Raw genomic sequence first — 24,288 nt, forward strand, 5'->3', positions numbered from 1 at the left:
TTTTAAAGATGAAGAAATCAAGGCCAGAGACAGAGCACTGTGAGGAGGCTCATGTGGATTGACCTTGTATCTGTACTCTGGAAGGCTTCAAAGACTAGTCGACAATGGCACCTTATTCATTACACTGCAAGTGTTTTGCATCTCTTTGAATCATCAGGCATTGGCTTCTGTTTAGAAATTACATTGGTTCTGATGTATCAAGAAATCTCTGGTCTGGTCAGAGAGGGAAACACTGGAGTGACCTCAAAACAGTATTAATGACTTGGTTCCCTCCAATGCCACTAATCTCGTCTGACTGGGAAAGTGTCTCTCCATGGTGTCACCAGACATGTCACCTGAGCTGTGTGTTTACTGAGGCCTTTTCTCAACAGACAGTAAGTAGTGACTGAGGACCTACCGTTGCTTAAAGTCTGCATAAAGGATTCTGCTTGGAAACCCCTTCCTGCAGATTCGGATGCCTTCCAGAACCCCATTGCACCGCAGCTGATGCATCACCAAGTAATGGTCCATTACACCTTAAACAAAATACATCCATCATGATCCTGTTTTTATTCCAAGGAATCTTCATATGTATTAGCATTCCAGAATGATCTCTTCTTTTTTTTTTTTTTTTTCAATTCAAGCAGGTCTTGATTAAAGATGCAGGAAGTGCAGACAGAACATGCCTTCAATTCATACAAGTTGTGGAGAGTTGCATCAGTGAGCTTTGCTAAGAATGCAAGGGCTAGCAGTGCTTGTGAAAAGGCATCAGGCCACATTTCTCAAAAAATGACAGGATGGTGCTTTAGGAGACCAACTGGAAAATCTCCAACAGCATCAGCCTCCTCACTGGATGTAGGCAAAGGTGGCACAGTGTAGTGCCATCCAGACAAGGGATTTTCTAATGCTGTTACCCACAACAGACAATTATATCAGCTGTAATCAAGCATATTTTTATCACCTTCAGTTCTGAACACACATTAAGCAAGGATGGGTAACTTGTGGACCATGTAATGCCCAAAATTTTTCAGTCACAGTAGACAACACAAATAAGTTCCCATTGTTACTGTCTTGCAGGCCAACCCCCAAAAGGACTTCACATGCAGAGGGAGCTATTTGGGAAATCGGTGTGGAAGCTTAACAGGCCAGTTCCTGTCAGTCCCATGTCTTCAGAATATAATGATGGACTTACCAGGTGTCTTGGTCTCGTTGGGGATCAGGCAGCGCACAAAGTGAGGATGGGTGCTTCTCAGGTTAGTCATCAATTTGTTCAGGTTTTCCTGTGATAGATCGAAACAAGGGTTTCAACTTCAAGCTACAAAGCTTTTGCATTCCTATTTAATTTCAGGGAGTTATAGAATCACAGAATGGTTTGGCTTGGAAGAGGCCTTCGAAGGTCATCGAGCCCAGCATCACTGTCCTAGGCAGGGGCACCTTCCACTGTCCCAGGTTGCTCCAAGCCCCATCCAACCTGCCCATAAACACTTCCAGGGACAGGGCAACCGCATCTTCTCTGGGCAACCTGTGCCAGGGCCTCACCACCCTCAGAGTGAAAATTTTTTTTTCTTATATCCAATTAAGATCTACCTTCTTCCAGTTTAAAATCATTGCCTTTTGTCCTGTCACTACAGGCCCTGGTAAAAAGTCTTTTTCTGTCTTTCTGATAATCCCCCTTTTATATATTGAAAAACCAGAATAAGGTTTCCCTGGAATCTTCTCTTCCCCAGGCTGAGCAACCCCAACTCTCTCAGCTTTTTTTTATAGGACAGGTGTTCCAGCCCTCAGATCATTTTGTGGAAGCATGGCTCATATAAAAAGAAATTCACATACCCTGAACACAGCAGACACTGTCTGGAAAGAGCCCCCCTTCTTCTTAGCACCCTTCTTGCCACCACCACCACCACTATCACCTTGGAAGAAGTAGATGGGAGGTGAACAGTTAGAATAAGCAGTACATTTTGTAGGCCTCACCTTCCTTGCTTGGGCCATGGACCAATAAAATACTTAATTTTAGATACTGGCATGCAGCTCCCTGAGAGTTTAGTGAAGTGCTGCTGCGTCGTTGTTGATCAGAGGGCAGTGTGCTTGGTCTCAAATGCAAGACTCACGTTGCATTACGGTGTATGTGGCTTTGCTGGTATGGAAGGACATTTTGGCCTGGTGTAAGTTTCCTGATGGTGTACTCTGTGCTCCTGGTCACATATTGCTTTCACTATTACACAAAGCCCCATTTAAAAAACCAAAATTTTAAAAAACCAAAATTTAATTAGGTGGAAGACCACAAGAATGTGACTCAGACATCCATTTATCAGTGCAGGGAAGTCTTCTATTAAAAAAAAAAAATCTCCTAATCCAGTATTTCAGGTGAATAATACAGCTCTATTCTGAGTTACGGCAGGATGCAAATTTTAGTCTCGGGAATACAAGTCCAAGCAGCTCAGTGTCTTTCCATATTTGCTACACCCGTGAACCCAATTAAATCGAGTCTCTTGAGCCTCAGACCCTGTGAACTGTAAGTCTGATGGACTTAACACCTTGTCTGTCATTGACTTGACTACTGCTGTACACTGCCTCTGCTTTTTCGCCCAGCATCCAGGCTACCAGAATATTGGGGTTTTTTGGTAGAAATCTGGGTGGCCATTTTTAGTAAGGCAGACCTACTGACTGCCTAACTTGATGGTCTTCACACACAAAAAAGGGCAAGAGATGGGACTGCGCTCTGATGCCCATAGAGGACTTCTAAATTTTTTCTCTGACTCTCTGTTTTTCTGTCGTAACACCAGGACTGCTCAGCTGGATATGAAATAGATCCATGGTATCCTTTTAGCTCTTCCAGTACCCCTCCAGAAACAAAACTCTGTCTACAAAGACTAAAATGCTTGCACTTTGCACATTTATTTGGCCCTGTCTAGTGGCTGAGTAAACATGCAGGTGATTCACAACACAATCAGTCAGGAAACACACACCTCCTGTCACTTGGGTTTGGACTTGCTGTGCTTTACTTCTGTGCAGCACATAAATGTGGTGTTTCCAGCAGTTCTGCATGTTAGTGTCTTATTGTTGGCATATCTGGTTGCACACAAGGTCACCTTAGGGGTTGGTAGCCTTGAACCACAGAGAGGAGAAGCAGAAGTAGGTGTTAGTTGATTTTTCCCTTATTGGTTATCACCAAAAAAGCACTTACCTGTTTCTGCACTAGCGTAGTTAGAAAAAAGGAAGGACAACAGCTTCAAGGATGATTTCTGGTACAACCCCACAACAGTTTCATTCAGAGGGTCCTTGTTCTTGTCAAGCCAGCCAGAGATGTTGTAGTCCACTGTGCCAGCATAATGCACCAGGGAGAAGTGGGCCTCAGCCTTGCCTTTGGCAGGCTTGGGCTTCTGGAAGCTGCTGGACTTGCCCAGGTGCTGGTCATAGAGCTTGTTCTTGAAAGAGGTGTCAGTTGCCTTGGGGAACATGCACTCCTCTTCCAGGATGGAGAAGATGCCCATGGGCTGGGAGAAATATGGACACATAAAGAAAGTAAGAGGTGGGGAGGGGAGCCATTACTGCACGGAATAAGACTTGAGGTTCACCTCACTGTTACAGGCAGTTGTTAAAGTCATCAGATTAATATTGTGTAGGCATTCTCCCTTCCACCCCAGCCATGTTGTTCAGGAAACCATTGTTTGTGCAGAGACAGCCCATTGTTCCAAAAGCTTTGGTTTTATAAGCTGCTTATTTTGATATGAGAAGGTAATTCAACAGTAATGTGTCATTTTATCAAGAACGAGTGAACTAAAATAAATGATCATAAAAGAAATGTGCTCTCCTACAATGAAAAGATTTCTTCTACCTTCTCAATGAGCTCAATGCAGGCAGCCAGGTCCATGCCAAAGTCAATGAACTCCCATTCAATTCCCTCCTTCTTGTACTCCTCCTGCTCCAGCACGAACATGTGGTGGTTGAAGAACTGTTGCAGTTTCTCATTGGTGAAGTTGATGCACAGCTGCTCCAGGCTGTTGAACTACAAATTCAAAACACAATAAAAATGCTGGTTAGTTTCAAGCAGTCCTCAGTGGGTAAGTGTTCCTATGGGAACTCACATCAAAGATCTCAAAGCCAGCAATGTCCAGGACACCAATGAAGTGCTGTCTGGGCTGCTTCGTATCCAGCTGCTGGTTGATGCGAAGAACCATCCACAGGAACATCTTCTCATAGACTGATTTAGCCAATGCACCCACTGAATTGTACACCTGTGAGAAGCACAGACATGGCAGTAACCAATGCTGAGTTAGCTTTAAAGTTGAAAGAACACTCTGAAGAAATTGAAAAGCTGATGAGCTGTTTATGTACCTGTTGGACATTTTGTCCTTTGGTTACATATTCATTCCCAACTTTCACCCTGGGATAGCATAAAGCCTTGAGCAAATCAGCAGAATTCAGACCCATCAAGTAGCCAGCTTTGTCAGCCACTAGGATCAGAGACAGCAAACGAGTTCAGTAGAGACAAAGAAAGGTGTCCTGGTCCTCTGGGATGTTTCTGTTACAAGGACCCTATTTTTAGTGCAACTCAAATGGATCTATTGTCAAGAGAAGCTCCTCTCCAGTCTCATGGAGAATATTCCCCCTGCTCCAAAGGCAATGTCTCAGCTGCAACACAATCCTGTGTCTGTGCCTGGAGGGCTCCAGCAACGCTTAAGTTTTATGTCTTTCTGTTTCCTTGTAGAGCATAAATTAAATCACTGACTTTGTGAAACTTGAAACGATCATTAAAAAAACTAGTTTCTGGAAAGGAAAATAATTTTCAAAGTGCTGGGCACTTTCTGGGGCGGGGTTGCTGCTCTCTGCTGGTGCAGCTCACAAGCAAACTCTGCAATCAGCCCTACCTTCTGTGCCGTCTGGCTCCGCCTGCTCCTCCCGCTGCTTCTGCTTGAATTTCATGTTCCCATAGTGCATGACAGCCCCTGTCAGCTTGTATATCCCCACCTTCTCATCAGGGCTGAAGCCCAGGATGTCCACAGCATTCTGCAGAGGCAACAGGCAAGTTGGGAAAGCACAAAGTTCTTCAGGCAAGCTGAAGCACAGGGGGCAGGTGGGGTTTCTGTCCCTGCCTGTGCTGAGTGTGTCAGCACCATCCCAGTCCCGTGGCACTGGGCAGCAGAGCCCGGTGCTGGGCCTGGCTGGCCAGACCTCCCTGGCTGCAGCTGGACTGGCTGCAGGGCTGCTCTGCTCTACTCACATCTGTTGCCAGCAGCTCCTCGCTGTCATCAATGCTGGCAACCGTGACTTCTCCTTGGCTCACATAGAGGAAGTCATAGGGGTTGGTGGAGATAAGGAGGAGATCTGCAGGTATATGGGTCCCCTTTAGTGGCACTGGGGCAGGCCACAGTGGGAAGAGAAAGCATTCATTGAGCCAAGCCCAGCACTGTTGGCACTCACCAATGAGCTCTGGCTTCTTGTTGGACATTATCTGGTAAAAAATATGATAGCTCCTTTCACTAGACAGCTGAAAGGTGACTCTGGATTTCTCCAGGAGATCTAACCAAAAGAGAGGTGCTGTTAGTCTCCTGATAAATTGAGCTTGCAAAAGCATACATTCTGCTCGCACTGACTTGCTCCAACTCACAGGTTTCAATATCTGCAGAGGCCAGCTTGCCCGTAGGTCCAAAGTGAATCCGGATGAATTTTCCCTATCAAGGAGTGCAGATCAAACCATTGGTTATGACAATCAATGAATGAGACTTGCATTAAATATCTTCATTCCAACAAATCTGAAATGAACTCACAAAGCGTGAGGAGTTGTCATTCCTCACAGTCTTGGCATTGCCAAAAGCCTCCAGCAGTGGGTTGGCCTGGATGATCTGGTCCTCCAGAGTTCCCTGGTTGCAGAAGAAGATGCTTCTTATCAAACTTTACTACTTAGCAAATAACAAATATTGCAAAAGGAATATTACAGATAATTTTTACATATCACATGTGATTTACACCTAAAAATTAACAGAGCTCTTAAGCACTCATCAGCCAGCACTCACGGATATGGCCAATGGTTTCAAAGGGAAGTGTGCTGAAAGACAGATCTGTCTTTTGCTTGCTTCTTGTATCTGATACCACATATTGGATATCACATACAAAGTCACTGCAGTGGAGTTCAGGGCTGTAGGAGAGGTGTTTCCACATTCCTGTTCACAAAGGCCTTGGCAGCTAAGGAAAATGTGAGAATTCTGGACTTTTTTTTGAAGGTTGCTTGAGCCCACAACACACAGAAAGAAGTACAGACTTTGGTAGGAAACACCTACCAAGGGAGAATGTAAAATGTTGCAGTTGCATTCAAACAGCAGCAGCCTTTCAGGATGCAGGAATACAGCTCTCAGCATGCTTTGAAGACTGGGACATGGACAAAGCCTGATGCTCAAATACCAAGCTTAGATAAGCAGAGGACACAGACTCTTCGATTCTTTTTTTTCTTTTTTCGCTGCATTGTTGCAGAAGGAGTGATCAACATGTAAAGTTTTGACACTGTCTTGTATCTCTCTTGGTAGGCACAAAAATATGGAAGAAGAAAAGCTTCTGTGACATGATGTCTCTCCTTTTTGGTGCAATACAGTCCAGGAAGCAGAGTCACTAGTGTGACTCTAGCAAAGTCATGACTGATCCTACATAATCAGGGCATGAAGGTGTTGCCAGGGATAATTTCCAAGACAGATGGAAATCAAAGAATAAGGGGGAAAAAAAAGATAAATTGGTTTATATCAGATGAAAGGTGAGCGGCACTGTTTCAGTTGCTGCGTCTTTGTGTGTGTAGTGCTCAGTGCAGCCTTGAGCATACTGCAGGGGAGAGGGGCTGCCATTCCCAGCACTGTCTGCAGATGGCACAGCAGGTTTAAATTAGTTTTTGTTAGTCCACCGTGGAGAGGGACCTCTAAAATTAAGGCAACGTAGTACTGTATGGAGCTCTATATCGTTTTTTTAATAAAAAATCCTAAATCCATAGAACAATGCCCTCTCACATGTATCTTTCAGCTCTCTAAGTGATGGAGAGGAGAGGAGAGGAGAGGAGAGGAGAGGAGAGGAGAGGAGAGGAGAGGAGAGGAGAGGAGAGGAGAGGAGAGGAGAGGAGAGGAGAGGAGAGGAGAGGAGAGGAGAGGAGAGGAGAGGAATGTGTGTCAGTGCAGCTGACTACACCAACACCAAGCCTCTTTTGAGTGCACTCTTTTGAGTGCACAGCTGTAACCAGGGAACTCAAAAAGCACCACTGTACATGGATAACAGTGTGGAAGAAGACATGGCAATTCTTTACACGAGTTCATTCTGGAGTCCTGTCTACAGGCTGGGTGACAAAGTGCTGGAGGCTGAGACCATATTTTGGGGAAATGCTGTTACATGTTTCCCTTATTCCTATACCATTGCCTGGCATCTGATTTCAGCTTGTATCTGCCATTGAATGCTGGGCTGAACAACCTGAGTGTTTCATTTAATGCCCTTATAAGGAGGAACATACTATTGTCACAGAGACTGAAATGCTAAAAAAATAGGGTATTCTGTGAATACTCAGAAGAGGGCAGAACAGATTACTGTCAGTCTGAGAGCCAGGTGATTTTCCCTCTATCACACATGGTCTGTACATGTCTCAGCTGTCTTGAAGCTTTTCTGAGATCAGTCCTGGCATAGTGAGCAGCTGATGAAAGCTGAGCCCAGGAGATTCTAACATGGTGCTGATGGAAAGAGTGCTTGTGATGAACTTGCCTTGGCCATAACAACCCATCAATCACAGACACCTGCCTCTGAGTGAAAGAATATTCAGCCTTGGAATCTCCTTAAGCTCCACTATGCCCTTGGGTACTCAAATAACATGCTGACACGTCACACGCTTTGATGAGCATCTCATAGGCTGTGGTGGCACACACTTGTGCCACAAGGGTGTTTGTTGCTTGCTCTGTGCTGGGGAATGAAGCCTGTGCCTTGCAAATTCACCAGTGGGCTCAGATTGCAGCAGCTGTGCTGCTCAGCAAAGGGACATCGAGGCATGCACTTTCTTTTGTGCAAGGATCCTTTCTGAGGTTACTTTCTGACTGCCAGGCAAGTGGTTCCAGCTGTCCCAAATCCATCCTTTCTCTCATGCTGTCCCTCAGGACTGTTCTGTTGACCACAGACAGACAAACCAGCCAGTGGAAACTACTGCCTGCTGCAATTGAAATGATGCTTAACTTCAGCGCAGCCATTCTGGAGTCCAGAGTTCCTGCACTTCCACTGTCAATAGGAATGAACCAGGGACCAGGAATGGCACATCCATGTGCCAGTGGGAACTGACTGCTCTCTTTTCACGTGCAGCCACTCAGGTGCTGTGGATGTGGCTGATCTCAGAGGATGCTGATGAATAGGTACATAGATGGACAGTCAGCACAGAGAAAGCTGCTGTCTGACATTATGTTCCCCTCTCTGGTAAAGACTCCCCTGTGTAAATGGAGGTTTGGGCCTTTCCTACATTGACAAAATGGTCTTGGAGGCTGGGCAGCAGGGGTAAATGAGCACAGGTGTGCTTGGGTTGTGTATCCTGACTGCCTTCTCACCTGCACAACACTTTCTGCCTTTAGATAGTCCTGCAACCCCAAAATACACATTGGTACTTTCTCTTCAGCTAGCACAGTGTGGGCAAATACTAGAAGGGGGAGCTGACGTCATACCTGCATTTTGCCAGGCTGTGGATCTTTCTTCTTTTCACCAGTGACTGCAATTGTTGCAAAGTACTGGATGACACGCTTTGTGTTCACAGTCTTCCCTGCACCAGATTCTCCGCTGTTGAAATAAAAATGTTAATTATTACAGGAAACATCATCACTTGCTGTCAGCTTTGTCACTCGTACCAAAACATACTCACGTGATAAGGATTGACTGGTTGTGTCGATCTGAAAAGAAAATCAGAGAAAGAGCCGTTCAAGTGAGATGTGGAGGGCATCAGTTCCTCAGACACAACTAACTGACTTCAAGGGAAAGAACTATATTATATCAATATTTATCAATTTCTTACAAGATAAGATAAATGATGTATTAACATACATTATTGTGAATCTGGACTTTTTTTTTTTTTTGTACAGACAGGGATGAAATAGCACAAAATTTAACTTCAAGCATTGATTCTTTACAAGGCTTCCCACTTACTATGTGTTTTCTTTTATGTAGAGACCTTGGCTTAAATATTGTTTAACTGTAATCTGATTATTTGCTGTGTTTCTTTACCATTTCTTTAAATTCCTTACAAGGAGAGGGGGCACAGAACCATACAGCCAGCTACTTCATTATCTGATAGCCCAGACACCATCAAGATTTTCATGGTCTGATCTTGCACTGTGCTCTAGGACCATGGGACCACTGAGTAGAACCTAAAATGCCTGAACTAGCAAGTGTTCCTTGACCAAACAGCCAGCCTTACATATATCAGGGCTTTCCACTTTTGCCAAACGACTCACCAGTCAGCATGAACTGATAGGCGTTGTCAGAGATGGAGAAGATGTGTGGAGGGGCCTCCTGGCGCTTCTTGCCTCGGTAGCCAGTCACCACCTCCGGGTTGTACACCGGCAGCCACTTGTAGGGGTTGACGGTGACGCAGAAGAGACCCGAGTAGGTCTGCAAGGAAGGGACACAGCACGTTGGCTTCCCCTGAGCCTGGCCCAGCACTTCCTGCCGCTGCCCAAAGGAAGCTGCTGCTGCCACTTACGTAGATCATCCAGGCTGCGTAACGCTCTTTGAGGTTGTACAGCACAGCGGGTTCGTGGAGGTGGGTCATCATGGCCATGTCCTCGATTTTATCGTACTTGGGAGGGTTCATGGGAAAGACTTCGTCGTCCTTTACAGTCACAGTCTAGCAAAAAAGGAAGGGAACAACAGGAGAAATCTAAAACAGGGAACTGCCTGAACTGGAGGATCACATAGGAGTAACAGTTGGTATCACTTACTGTGTCATCATGTTTTTTAACGGTGACTTTGCCACCTTCTTTGCTCTGTATGGTACCTTTCACGTACATTTGCTTATCATCTACTACAAAACAGGCTGACTTAGCATCAAATGGGCGATTCTGGGCTTCAATTCTCTCCTTCTCTGGCTTCCTTAAATAGGGAGCAGCTTCTCCAAAGATTGCCATCTCTGCATCTGAACTCATGCCTGCAGTTGCTCTGGAGGAATACAGAAAAGTTGCAGAAAGTCTGTGCATTTGTAATTTACATTTATCCAGACAGTGGTCATGCTCAATGACTAATAGGAAGAGGAGGACTAATCAGGCACTTAACTTCTGCCTCAATTTTAATTATCCACTGAAGAAGTGCTAATAAAGAAAGTTCCTTTTGTAGACAGAGATGTATGGTTTTTGGAGACATCCCCCTTAAATAGGCCTATGTGCCCAACTGAGAGCAAAGAGAATATCAAGTTACAAGTCTTCAAAAGCTGGTCCTGCTCTGTCTTCACCTGCTGTTCACTGACCTGCACAGCCACATCCTTCTCAAAGCCACATACACAAATCCACTGAGATCGTTTCATTGGACATCTAAAGATTTAGACAAAAGTAAGCTCTGTGAGTCATGTAGATTGGCTCCCACGTGTGATTTCCAGGTGGAGGTATGTTTAACACCCTCGGTTTTGATGTATTAACACCAAACAGGGGAGGTTCAACTAGTTTCTGGCTGTACCAAGCAATGGAACAAACTGTGAATGTCAGTCATCAACTATCTAAAGCCAAACCTGTTTATTGTATGAGCCAAATACAAAACATCTTTTCAGTTATGTTGCAAAATTAGCCAACAAAGGAATATAATGTATATTACAGGTAATAATTAAGACCATAATATTAGCTAAATAACATAGTATCTTGGTAAATAAGTATGTGATATAACATTTCAAAGAATTTCAATTATAGCTTGAACATATTATAGCTTGAACCTTTAAAAAGTAACATTAGCTATGGATCATTAAAAGACAAATCATATGTACCAGATATTGTTAGGGGTTTGTCTAGTAGAGATATTTGAGAAAACTGATTTATGGTCTGTTTAAATTTGCATTTTTTAAAATATCTAGTAAAAATTCTTCAACACAAATAAATGCTACTGCTTGCTATGGTCAAAAGAACTGTCATGGATAATTCAAGAGCATCTGGAAACAGCACAAGTAGAAATAATGTAGGCAGAATCTAGCATAAACAGAATGTTCTTCCCCAGGCAGGCTAATATATAGGCTAGAAAAAAAATAATAAAAAACTTCTAAATTCCTGCTACTTTGTGTGCTGTCTGATGCACTGTGAAGAGTAAAGAAGAGAAAGGGACAGAATTGAAAAAGCAAGATGTGTACATCCACGGTATCAAAGTACTGAAACAGTCAAAACAGAATGGTTTTATGTGCAAGAAAATGATGAAAGGAGTATGAAGGCATTTGTAAGGCTTCTCCTGGCCATTTTGTAGTAGAAGTGCTGATCTCTCTCAGCAAGAGCTATCTGCTATGGGATCTGCACCCTGCAGGACTTTGAGGGATGGCCTCACACAAGAGCTTTTAACAGCCAGGAATTTCAAAGCACAAAATCCAGAACCTTTAGCTTACTTAGAAACTATTCTGCGTATACAGAGCCCAGGATTTTCGCCTCTGTGATCTTGCATCTGAAGGGCTTGAGGGAAGCAACAGAAAAGAAAGAGAGAAGCTATTTCAGAGTGTCCATGAAAAAGTGAAGCAGAACACCAGAAAATGCCATCAGAAAAGGGATATCAGAAAATTCCTCAAAGGGCGCAGTCTGTTAAACTACTTAAAGTCTTTGATAGGAAATTGTGTAAAATTCAGATCGCTACACATTCCTGAGCAGAGAAGGTGGCATTCTCTAGGAGCATACCCTGCACTTCCATCCCTTTCAGCTCCAGTTTCAGTGAGCAGCTTTTGGTTTTAGGATAGAAGACACATGTGTGGAAGGTTCCTTCTGTGCTCTGCTGCATGCTCCCAGTCACTAAGTCACTAACCTTCCCCAGAAAACCTAGAAGGGAGTGATGCACACAAGGTTACTCTTTGGACATAAACAGATCTGCCTATCAGGCAGGAGACAAGATCATTCTGAACTTTGTTTGGGTTTCAGTGCCTGTATGATAAACCACAGCCAGTAAATAATTTTCTAGACTTTCCCCCAGAGGAAACTGACACTTGACTATTACTTTGAGCCTCCTCTCCAAACACAACCTCAGGCTTCCAGCAGCTGTGCAGATGGCAGGGGATGAATTTTAATAATCTACAAATCCCAGAATTTAAGGTTACACCATAAAAAGAGCCATTACTGTCTCTGTCTATCATGCCCTCTTGACTAAGTTTGAGCATCTGTAATTTTCTTTCCTGATACATGGAGTATTCCTCCAAGAACTGTGACTATTGCTCATGTTGATGAAAATACAATATATCCTTTCCAGTGATGCTGGTTCTACATCACTGTCTTTTGCACCTGCCCTTGCCATTGTCTGGGTGAGCTTTACTTATTGCTCAGGATCAATTAGTAAAAGTATGTGTTATTTGTTACACCCCTACCTTCAGAGAGCCCACGAGGATATCTGTTTTCAGAACCTGTGTGAAATAGTTAAAGAAAGGACAGAGAGAGTTACATCAAAACCAGTCCACTGTCTTCAGCATATGCCATATCAAACATTCCTACACCCTGTGCAGTCTCTCCAGACAGCTGAACTGCACACAGTGCCTTACAGCTCCTGACCTAGAGCAAAATTCCACAGTGTCTTGTGCTCCTCCCCACATTCCTGTGAGCTGCTTGAAACAAATCTAATGTCAAGGAAAAAATTAGCCACTTTACACATATACTCCTAGTCAAATTCAACTGCCTTCAGAGTCTTCTGGTGCCTTTCATAGGACTTGGAGTGAGCAAAGTTGGTAGAAGGCCCTTCCAAGGACTGGCATCCTATGACTCCTCTGCTTCTGCTTGTGCACCACACTGGAGTGGTTTGGGTTGTATAACCTTGACTTTGCACGTAAAGCATGAGCTGGAATGTTAGAGGTGGGAAATGAGAAGAAAACGCCCCTTTGTTCTCCACCTTTCTGGGGAGCTGTGGAGATGTCATGGTCAGAGTAGGAAGCAAGAGGATGGCACTTACCGTGAGATGCTGAGGTAACAAATAATAAAGTTGCCTTCGGCTGCGGCTCTTTATACGTTACCTCCTGCCCACACAGCATTCGAGTGCTCTATTTTTGGTCAATAATAATTTACTCTTTAGTTGTAAACGTGTTGTAGCTCTGATCTCTCTGCTAATTACTCAGAGACAGGATTGGTTTAAGGTTGTATGGAGTCAGCTGCACTGACCTGTCCTTTTCACATTGATCTGTGCCAGGATGGAGGATGGAGGAACCCAAAGACAGCTCTGATAAAGCCAAATAAGGCAACACTTGGCTCTGCACTGCAAGGGTTTGCCTTAGTCAGCAGGATGGGATTTTTCTAATTGTGCACAATTATCTCTTAAAGGATATAATATTAATGGATGCCCTCCTATCCTCCCAGTTTATCTACACATGCTGCTAGATAAGAAGAAAGATTTATTGAGGCAAAAATTTTTATACCATTGTGTGAGGCACTGGCAAGCCTGAAGCCAGCCTCAGGCTCAGGCCTCTTGGAACAGAGTGAGGCAACTGCCAGCTTATGGACCACAGGAGGAACTTGCATTCCTGAGCTGTAGGTTTGCAAGGCATGCTCAAGGTCTCAGCCTGCAGAAAGGTGCCTGACTTTTGTGCCACTCCACTGTCCTGCAGAGGTTGTCATGGGGCAGGCTGGGTGTCAAACCAGAATAACTCTAAGTTGCTCTGTAAAGGCTTGTGGAAGGAGAGTGTCTGCTCCTTTCAGATTAGCTGTTTAAGGGCTGCTTTTGACACTGCAAGGGACAGTAAGAAAGGGAGGAAGCCCTAACTGAGAACGTGCTGGAACACAAACCTGTCTGACAAATGGTAAGGGAGGAGGTGGTGTGAACCAAACCTGGTCAGTCACACTGCTTGGTGAAGGCATGTGAAAGTGTAAAAATATATATTCTAGTAAGCTTATCAAGTCAGGAACCTTGTGTGTTGGGAAACTAAGGTAAAAGGGGAAACACTAAACAATATATACAGAGAGACACAGGTCTGGCAAAACAAATACAGAGATGACAAGAAGAAACAAACCTCTGGCATGTTGGGCAGGCAAGGGGGCTGTGATGCTGTGCCCAGGAGCACCTGTGGGATGAGTGGGAGAGCTGTGTGTGTGCGAGCATCAAGCTGGACCAGTAGGCAAAGAGGAAACTGTGACGTGAGTCGGAGGGCTGGGTCTGAGGGGGACAGAGGAGCTGTGCTGGACCCAAGGGAGCTGCACATGTGTTTGGGAGCCTGGTGAGCAGGTCTGTGTGACTCTGCTGGTGACTCCTGTTTCTGCCTGTCCCTGAGGAGGAGGGGATCTGTCTGTGCTTGTGTGATGCAGGTCCTCTTGATGGCACCTGCGTGGCTGCTGTAGCAGCTCTGTGACCACTTGTGTCAGTGTCCTGTGTGTCTCTGTGTGTCTCTGGGACACGTGCCCAACTTTGCTACTGGTTGGACACCCCAAAGTGACATCTGTGCCCCTCAGCGTGGGCAGAGTCATTGGCTCCCCAGGCACCAGTGGCAGCTTTACTGGGCTGGAGTGGCTGGAAGAGGTGGCTATGTGTTCCAGTGTCACATCACAGAGGTGCAACAGTTTTGGGAAGCTGAGGTTTTTGACAAGCATTTACTGGAATCCAGCTGTATACCAGCTCCCTGGGTTAGGAGTGTGCAGGTGGAGAAATTCAAAAAGAGGCATTAGTTGGACACAGTGATGGCTTTTGACTCAGGATGTGCTTCCCAAGAAGTCATGAGTGTAGAGGAGGAAATCCCACTGTCAGGAACAGAGGAATCTCCCCAGACAAGCACTGCTTGGCTTAGTGTTTTCAGGGGACTAGCTATTTTATCTGCATGATCGCTTCTGAATAGTGATGGCCAACTTAGACACCATTTCTGTGTGTAAAAATCTGCCTGGGATTAATTTTTCCTCATGGGCATTATTTCATGTTTTTAATATTAGTTTAGTCTGCACCTTTAATTAAAAGATAGTTACAGTGAGGAAAGCAGAGTTAATCTTTCCTTTCCTTCCATTTTCTTGAAGCTCCTCTGATACGAGGGAAAAAAAATTCAAAATGTTCTGAGTTAGAACAAATATGAGAAAGCCAGACATGACCACAGCTCTGTAGAACCACCACCACAGAGATGTCCACTTACACTATTCAATCGGTAGCTGCTTGCTATAAAATATACAAGGAGGTCTTTGAATAAGGTTTAACATACACAGCTGAACAGATAGATTTCCTGAACAGTAGGTTGCAAAGTCATCCCAGAGACTACCTTTTTTTCCTTTTTTATTTTTTCCCCCCCTCAGAGGTTAGAATTTCAGCAGGAATGTTGAGAATGTTCATCTGTTCCCATGTGGGTCTATGCTGTGAGCTTGCTGAGAGCCATATAATTACAGGAAAGGGAGCCTGGGATCTGCATTCCCCAAGTAACAGTAAGAATTGATTGCAGGTCTCTCACAGCTTGGGAAAATACTCTTACCACAAGGTAATTTTGTACAGGAGATGAGGTGGCAAAGTAGATCTGTCATCATTACGTAATTTTTCTTTATTTTAAGGCAGAAGAAATATTTGTCAGGAAATTATTTAAACTTTAGAGGCCCTGAAATCTAACCACCTTTTTGTGGAATGACCCAGTTTCCTCTGTGGGAAGAGATGGATTGTCAGATGCATTGTTGTCATTGCTTCATGTTGGGTAACATCCTTGGTGCATTTACACAGCTCTCATGGCTGTTTGTTTTGGATTCTGTTCGGGGTGCCTGTGATTTAGTTACACTAGGAAGCAAAGGCATCTGAATTGGATTATCCTGTAGAAAATGGATTCCTGTAGCATTAAGAGGCACCCTATTTAGGCCTTTCCTCTCCTTTTTTGAGTCCTTTCTAGAATGTTTTTCAGTGCTTCTATTACTTTTTTTTTAAATGAGAGTCATTGACAGTCTTTTCCAGTCTGACCTAAGTGTGAGCACAGACACTCTCTGAAAAGACAATGACACCACTCAGATGTGGAGATAATATTATTATTGCATTTTTCTTTGGTCAATTGCTGTCTATCAAACATTTAAATTAGCTGAGCTGGTTGCAGCAGCAGAATTGCAGGCCCTTTTTACATTTTAACAATCTCAAGACCTGGTTTGGGTCCCCCACATCTGTATTACAGACTGTGTTCTTCACTATTTGCTATGAGCGCTTATATTTGCATTTTAATTACGTGCATCTTTAGCTTAAGCATAAGTATACTGGAACCATGACTACTCTTTGTCAGAGGCTATCTGTTTTTCTATATTTGACTCATCTAATTCTTTTGTAGTTAAAGTGATTTTACATTTTCTCCTGGGTAAAAACCAGTAAAACAGTATGTAGGGAAGAACTAACCCTTTACAATGGCACACCCACCCACTAGTGACCCTACATATTAAGAAGTATTTTGACATCTGTCAATTCAGAAAATTTTAATCTGTAGTATGTACTGCTCTGGTCTTGTGTTGTTCTAGCTCACCAAAACACAGACAAATGAAATCAGTAGCAGATCTGTGTGCTATTAATATTATTGCTTTTAGTAAGGAAGGATATAAACTCATAAATATCAACACAGTTTAAGCTGCCTTAAAGGTAGTGCAAATTACTGGATTTAGTTTGGCATATCAAGTATTCCAGTGTTTGCACCAAATCAATATCTATATGATAAGTCTATTATTTGCAACACTGTTATAAGTGTTGCAAATACGTATATTATTTATAGAATTTTAAATTACTAGCTGCCCTCTGGGTGTTCCCCAATATTTCAAGAATTATTGAAAATTATTATCAGGGATGCTTTTGAAATATAGTGTCTGATTGCCAGATTGTTAGAATAAGTTACTTAAGAGAAGGCATGCAGAAGGAGATGACTGGTATGGAATAACGTCCTCCTGAGGAATGACTGAGTGGACTTTGATTCTCCAGTTTGAAGAAGATTCAGTGGAGAAAATAAAATAACTCTATTATCTGAAAAATCCAGAGTGCCATACACTTATTCAATGTCTCTTTTATGTAAGAATGGCAAACACAAGTACCAGGATGATGGTTCAAAGCAAGTGAAAGAAGATGTAATTCACTGCCAAAAGGTAGGATGGAGCACCTATGCAGGGCATCTGACCCCAAGGGTCAGTGAGAATGGTTTCCCCAAAGGAGGTCCTCTAGAATGAAGGAGAAGCAATAAGGATAATTTTTGAGCATGTCTGGGAATTCACAAGTTATTAGGAGAAACCTGGGCTCATAAGAAACAATAGACTGGAGGTGGTGCAGATGATGAGTTTCAGGGATACCAGCAAACCACCTACAGACTGTGCATGTCTGCCCCAGCCAGGCCCTGAGATGATCTCAGCTGGTCAGAGCACGGTGCTAGTAACACCAAGGTGTGGATTCAATCCCTGTATGGGCCATTCACTTAAGAGTTGGACTTGATGATCCTCGAGGGTCCCTTTCAACTCAGAATATTCTATGATCTATAAATTACTCTTACAGGTGATGGCAGTCACAGATTCATGATTGCTGCCAGCAGATACAAAGAACCTTTAAGCAGAATGTCTTTTTTTGTGTGGTTGTTTTGACACATATCCATTCCCTTTTCTTCTCAGGTAATAATGTCTGACAATGTCTCTCTCAGAAAACCCCAGATGTCTGTAAATCAGTCCTATACCTCTGGACACTATTTATTATGCTTCTGGAATACAGATAATAAGACGTCATTCCTTCCATCCATTTAGAATAGTGGAGACATGTTGTACTAGCAGATTAATCTTCATGGTTTCTGTAAATTGTTATTCCTGGAATTCTATAAATTCTCCTATTTGCAAATGTTGGTCAATCACAAACATCTTCAGGATTTCTCACAATTTTGGCTTTGTCAAACTATATGACACATAAATGTCAGCCTGTCTTGGGAGCTGAAAGGTTAGATAGGCATGCTAAGCCCAACCCGACAAATTTGTTCATTTGGTTATCTAATTAATTCTTTGCCCTTTGTGGATGGCAGAGTGATTATTTTCTCCATCCTGTGCTTCTGTCAAGACTCAGGGTACACACCACACCTGTTCCTGTAGCACTAAATAGCTTTGATCCTGTGACAGTTACCCAGTAGCTTTTCCAGAGGAGGCTCATGAAGAGATAATTTTCCCAGTACAAGTGGTCAGAGAAGCAAGGTTTCCATACTAGGTCCTCAAACCACTGACAGATAAGCTGCTGTATCTGTAACTATCTGACACTTTGGGGACAGATGGACGTTTTTGTCTAAACGAGTATGGCTGTTCTCATGTTTCATACCCAACTCCCTTTCCCTGGGCCTTCAGGCAGATACATATTTCTTCCTGGTATCATCACCTTTCAGACCTTTTATCACTCCACCATAACTGTGTCTTATTACAGCACACTGAAAAGGGAAGAGGGGCAACTACCTTCTTGTTGTCCCACATCAACTCAAAAAGCTTCTAAAAATGTAATTTTTTGTGGATTTAGCCTCCATGTAGGAGCCTTCCATTACATCTGATGCAAAGATGATTTAAGATCATTTATCTGCATTAGCAATTCTGTAAGTTTGGACTGTATCCTTCACTGTTCATGCAGCTCTCTGAAAGCCACAAAGATACTCTATCATACACATCATTTGTGTTCATTCATGGGATAAAGCCTGTTCCCTGTGATTTAAATTATGTGTTTGCAAAGTTGTAGGGGACTGGTTTTGGAGAAAAGGAGGAAAGGAGACACCATTCCCAAGGTGCATAGCTGTCACTGCCATGGTAACCCCACAGTTTCATTTGGTGGTGTCCTGTTTCATTGAAAGCTTTTTGGTGTTCAGTCTCCTGTTCCACGGACAAAGCAAGAATTCCTACATAGTTCTTCTCACGTTAGACAGCATGACTTTTAGGCTCAAATGATCAGTGTTGCCAGAAAAACTGCATATACATAGAGAGATGTACCTTCAAACACATTTTTGATCTCAGCAAATGCTCCTGCATTTAATAGAAACAAATGAGTTGAGATTTGAAAACGTGTACTTTGATCTTTTGAGCCTCTCTTTAAACAATACTCTTTTCTAATGAAAGCACAAAGATAATTTATGCAAAGAGAACAGAAAGATAGCCTAAACTTGTCAAAAGTGTTCGATATTTCATGCTGATTTTCTGCATCACTGAACATGAGTTTGACACTTCACCAGGGCCAAATAGAATTAATGAAAATCTTTGAGGGATTCCTTTCTAAAAATATATTTGCAAGCCTTTTTTTCACAGCTGTCACTTACCCCCAGCCTAGAAAAGTTTCTGCTGTAATACTGGAACATGAGCACTGAAGATAACTTTCAGCTAGCTACTGAACACTGCAAAATAGTCAATGATATATACTGTATATTTTAGGGGAAAGGGGATGTATATCCTAAATTTATATTTTTTTCTTCCCCCATCATAAACCAGTGGCATGACCATATCTGCAGGTTATTTCAGCAGTTGCAAAGTTGGCAGCAATCCATATTCTGTGCAAGTTACTGACAAGAACTATTTATTACCCTGTGGACTGTGGGGCTATTTCACCTTAAGCGACAGATCTTCTTCCTTATGCTCTTTTGGAGGCAACCAAACTGAAAACAATTAATTACCAGGCCATTATTTGTACCTTGCCATTGTGAAGGCAGCAAAACTTTTTTTTTTTTTTTTTTTTTAATCCAAGCCATTCTGATAGCAAAAACAGAAGTGGAGGCAGAAGCAATTGAAATAATATATATTGTTTGCTCCCATTTACAGCTGATCTCATACCTGTACTGTCTCCTTGCACAAGAGCAAATCATACGGCAAATTTGGGATGTTATCTAGCAGCAGAAAAAACCCGTGTTGAGATAAAAATGGCTTGACTTCCCTGCCAGAAATTTTCAGCTAATTAAATGATGAAGATTGTACATTCTGCCTGTTGCCAAATAGACAACACAAGTAGTCAGTTCCAAGTGGCCAAGACCAGAGGGTACTTACCCAAGGTTTCCATAGGAGCACGGAGGTGTAACATCTAGACCAGTGGCTGTAGTGTGTGAGCTCTTACTAAAGCTGCCTTGCTTTTGGAGATCTGGAAGTTGTCTAGTAGAATGCTAATTTTTGAAAAGTGTTTCAGGGAATGGTTGCCCAGTAAATTTAGTGCCAATACTAAGAAAAAGTAGAAGTTAATAAGGATTAGAATTTGAGAACACAGTGATAATTAACCATATTGAGAAAAACAGCATTTGTAAAGGGAAGTGCTATTCCACAAACTTAGTGGAGAATCAAAGGTATGTGGATAGTTGGGAGAGCCAGCTGGTAGTGTCTCAATATCCATAAGCCATGTGAGAAGGTTTATCACCTTTCTTAAAGAAGCTGTGTCTGTGATGTTATATAAGCTAGTTTTGAGAAGTGATCCTGGACAAGGACAGGCTGATAATCCTGCTGCAGGAGTATAAGTGTCCCTGGGGATGGTGTCTGAGTGTCCAAAGTGGCTTGATCTGAAGCAAATCCCAGGAGCAGCTTGGAGAGAAGCTCAGTCCAGCAGCTCTATTTATGTATATATCGCATTGGGGCCCAGCACAGCGCTCCTGTACTGCCCTCAAAGGCCATGGATCCTCTTTGCCCCTGATGAACCTCACAGCCCTACTCAGTAATGTCCCCTCTACCCTTGCTGTCCTCCTGCGCAGAGCCTGCTAGCAGGTTATGAAACAGCCCTCGTTGTGTACTGAGGAAGGATTACCAGGGCATCAGAGACCTTGCCTGGTGCTAAGGACTCCTCTGCTTTTTGTAAAATATATTCTATATCTAGGACATCAACACTGTGCTTTGCTTGAGCTGTTTCAAAGCAGGCAGTAAATGCAGTGTGGAGAAGTGAACTTGTGTCACAGCGAGGTTGCTTCTCCCTTTTGCCTTCTGACTGCCCATGGCAGCCTCACCTTTCACCTGCAGTCTTGCCAGCAGCCAGGGGCAGAGCTGGGTCACTGGGCTCATATCAGGGCTCTGCTCTTTCCATGGCCGCTCACCACTGCCTGAACAGTCATCCAGTCCAGAGCTGCTCTCTGAAGCATCTCTGTGGAGCCAAGCTGCAGCTGGGTGCTGCAAGGACAGCTTCTTTCCTTGCTATGAAAATATCCAGGAGGATGGGTATGGGAAAGAGAGATGTTTGTGAAATGTGCTGTACTTCTCTAGTTTTCAAACAAGCAGAAACCCCATACTGTCCTTTTCTTCCACATTTAACAGGCAAGACCCTGCACCAATTCTTTTTAGCTACCTTCCCTGTCTTTCCAAATAAATAATTTTGAAGGAACTCCTGGTTACTTTTGTAACAGCAGTTCAGCAAGCTCAGGATTTTGGGGGACAATATAACGTGCTGGATCAGTTAACCTGAGAGTGACATGATTGCTGCAGCTCCACACCCTCAGGTCCAACCAGCGCCAAGACTGCAGGTGTGTTCCCAGCTAGACATTTACACAGAACATGTGTGTACACCCTGGGGGGGAATTGCACAGCTGTGCTCTGGTTAGAAGTTCACACACTCCCTGAAAGAAAAATATTATCTTCTTGACTCAGAGTCAGGAAAAAAACCATCATAAAAAAAGTAGGAAGTGGGACCCCAAAACCTGAACATTGCTTGGCAGATAAGAGGGTGTCTGAGCAAGGAGGCATACATTAAAACAGGATTATCTGTGTGGTACGAAAGTTGCATGCTGATTTGTCAAGTTTTTCTTTCTCCAGAAGGAACTCAGTAGCAATCCTTTTCACAGGTGGCAATCAATCCCACAGACATCTTTTCTCCAGGTGTCTGACATGTGACTCTGGGAACATTCTTGGAGATGTCATGACACTCAACTAGGAATCCAATCAGGGCAAGCTGTCCTGTAAAGCTGCAAAGTATTTATCAAAGCCTTGAAATTTAATGCTAAAAAGAGTGACTACTTTTGACCTTGATTATATATCAATGATGAAAGAATAACGCAAATTTTCACATAACTGGATCGCTGCTCAAAAAAATAGCTTTGGAAATTATATGAGTGAGTGTATGTATGCATATATAAATATGTATCTATGTATGTGTGTGTATATATAGACAGTCAGATCTGTATGTATGCATAAACTGCCTTCCCAGGCACATCTACAGGCTGGGTGAGGAATGAATCAACAGCAGCCCTGAGGAGAAGGACTTGGGGGTGTTGGTTGACAAGAAACCCAACATTCCCTGGCAGTGTGTGCTGGAACCCAGAGACCCCCTGTGTGCTGGGCTGATCCCCCAGCATGGGCAGCAGGGGAGGGGAGGGGGGAATTCTGCCCCGTTCAGGTGACACCCCACCTGTAGAGCTGCCCCAGCCCTGGGGCCCAGCACAGGAAGGATGCGGAGATACTGCAGCCAGTCCAGAAGAGGCATGGAGATTCTCCAAGGGCTGGAGCCCCTCTGCTCTGGAGCCAGGCTGGGAGAGTTGGGGGTGTTCACTTCAAGAAGAGAAGGCTCCAGAGAGACCTCAGAGCCCCTTCCAGTGCCTAAAGAGGCTCCAGAAGAGCTGGAGAGGTACTTTTTTACAAGGGCCTGGAGTGATAGGGCAAGGGGGAATGGCTTCACACTGAAAGAGAGTAGGTTTAGATCAGATATTAGGAAGAAGTTCTTCCCTGTGAGGGTGGGGAGGCCCTGGCACAGGTTGCCCAGAGAAGCTGTGGCTGTCCCATCCCTGGAAGTGTTTGAGGCCAGGTTGGATGGGGCTTGGAGCAACCTGGTCTAGTAGAAGGTGTCTCTGATGTTACAGCCCATCCCAGGAGATGAGAGTAACCCAGGTTCTTGTTAATAGATTGCTTGGGGTGCATTTGCTTGAAACGACACTGAACGATTAATGTGGTTTTTAAGAGGAGATCACGGATTTCTCTGATGTTTACTGATATCCACAAAGAATGAAACCCCACATTTTCAGTGAGGCCATGTTGGGCAAAGTTATCCGGATTATGCTGGAAACATCACAGGAGGTAAGTGTCTGCCTGAACAGTTTAGAAGATTCAGGATAGTTTTGCAAACAGAATATAGACAATGGCTGACTGACTATATGATGTTGCTGGCTATGCTGCCCTGGGAATGTTGGTTTGCACATTACTTTCATGAACAACAGTTGAAAGTGGATCTCATTTTAGGTTTAAATGTCCTCTAAATTATGTTCCAAAGTGGCTTGAACGATTGAAGAAGTTTAACTTGAACTAAGATCTTCTTGCAAAGAAGACACAAGAATTAAAATAATAATCAAAGATTAAGTGGGATTAGGAAGGAAGGTGTAGTAAGTTCTTATTCTTTGGGCAGAACATTTGAGATATCTATTGTATTCCTAAAGCAACAGTTATAAGGGATAATGACATTATTTTTCAGAGAAATAATGATTTTCTCAGCTAAGGAAATATTAGATGAAATTTCCTGTTGAGAACAAAGGAGGATGTCTGATTAGACCACTTTAAAAGTGGCTGAAACACTTTGAAAATACCTGAAGCAAGATTTTTAATTGAATAAATAAGTTTAAGTAAGCAAGGAAAAATGTAAACCCTAGAAGAATTCAGGGTAATGATTAAAATGCAACACTGAACTTCTCATTATTTACATGGCATAAACTCTACAATTTTTATTATGTAGGCATTACTCATCTATAGATTAATTACCGACAAAGCAGTGATTACAAAATAGAAGTGATAGAATGTCACATTTTGTGCAATTCTCTCACTTTACAGCACGGAAGGCATTTACTCTTCACTTTCTGCCTTCTTGCCCATTTCCCGGCTCTTCGCTCGGAGCTTGTTGACCTGTGACTCTGCAATGTCAGCCCGCTCCTCGGCTTCCTCCAGCTCATGCTGGATCTTGCGGAACTTGGACAGGTTGACGTTGGACAGCTCCTCCTGGGGATAGGAAGAAACATAAAATAGGTTTTAAAACAATTCTACTGTAACACTGCCCTGTACATGCTGCGGCATTTTCACTTTGAATAATTAAAAAAAAGATTAACCCCTAAGATTATGAATTAGTATGTAATTATCTCTAATATTTCTAGGGGGAATCCAAGCTAAACATTTAAATGGTCAGTAAGACATACCAAAAGTCCAGCTCTGGATATGAAGTGCTAGTGCACTTTGGAATTTTTGAATAATTATAGATAATTACAGTTACTGCCATTAAATCATCTTTCAGTTATTTACTGCTTTAAAATTATATATT

General features: G+C 43.2%; 2 protein-coding genes and 1 long non-coding RNA gene across 5 annotated transcripts in view; 1 reads left to right on the forward strand and 2 right to left on the reverse strand.

Annotated features, from left to right (window-relative positions):
* LOC125335728 (myosin-13) overlaps positions 1 to 12,539 on the reverse strand; it is a 29,255-nt gene extending 16,716 nt beyond the window's left edge. The window contains exons 1-18 of the mRNA XM_048323572.1: positions 12,503 to 12,539; positions 9,912 to 10,128; positions 9,674 to 9,817; positions 9,426 to 9,582; positions 8,837 to 8,864; positions 8,643 to 8,754; positions 5,748 to 5,840; positions 5,588 to 5,651; positions 5,401 to 5,499; positions 5,201 to 5,304; positions 4,848 to 4,986; positions 4,315 to 4,433; positions 4,065 to 4,214; positions 3,815 to 3,985; positions 3,164 to 3,473; positions 1,810 to 1,889; positions 1,172 to 1,259; positions 398 to 515 (exon numbers count right to left, since the gene is read on the reverse strand). Coding sequence (XP_048179529.1) covers positions 398 to 515; positions 1,172 to 1,259; positions 1,810 to 1,889; positions 3,164 to 3,473; positions 3,815 to 3,985; positions 4,065 to 4,214; positions 4,315 to 4,433; positions 4,848 to 4,986; positions 5,201 to 5,304; positions 5,401 to 5,499; positions 5,588 to 5,651; positions 5,748 to 5,840; positions 8,643 to 8,754; positions 8,837 to 8,864; positions 9,426 to 9,582; positions 9,674 to 9,817; positions 9,912 to 10,115 — 2,180 coding nt within the window. The 5' untranslated portion in view covers positions 10,116 to 10,128; positions 12,503 to 12,539. The remainder of the gene's footprint in view (positions 1 to 397; positions 516 to 1,171; positions 1,260 to 1,809; positions 1,890 to 3,163; positions 3,474 to 3,814; positions 3,986 to 4,064; positions 4,215 to 4,314; positions 4,434 to 4,847; positions 4,987 to 5,200; positions 5,305 to 5,400; positions 5,500 to 5,587; positions 5,652 to 5,747; positions 5,841 to 8,642; positions 8,755 to 8,836; positions 8,865 to 9,425; positions 9,583 to 9,673; positions 9,818 to 9,911; positions 10,129 to 12,502) is intronic.
* LOC125335736 overlaps positions 1 to 24,288 on the forward strand; it is a 70,562-nt gene that overhangs the window by 29,435 nt on the left and 16,839 nt on the right. The window lies entirely within an intron of this gene.
* The window catches only part of LOC125335723 (myosin-1B), a 41,897-nt gene continuing 41,275 nt past the window's right edge, over positions 23,667 to 24,288 (reverse strand). For both annotated transcript variants that reach the window (XM_048323563.1, XM_048323562.1), the window contains one exon: positions 23,667 to 23,972. In XM_048323563.1, coding sequence (XP_048179520.1) covers positions 23,820 to 23,972 — 153 coding nt within the window. In that variant the 3' untranslated portion in view covers positions 23,667 to 23,819. The remainder of the gene's footprint in view (positions 23,973 to 24,288) is intronic.

This window comes from Corvus hawaiiensis, chromosome 19 (genome assembly GCF_020740725.1).
Source record: "Corvus hawaiiensis isolate bCorHaw1 chromosome 19, bCorHaw1.pri.cur, whole genome shotgun sequence".
NCBI classification, from domain to species: Eukaryota; Metazoa; Chordata; class Aves; order Passeriformes; family Corvidae; genus Corvus; species Corvus hawaiiensis.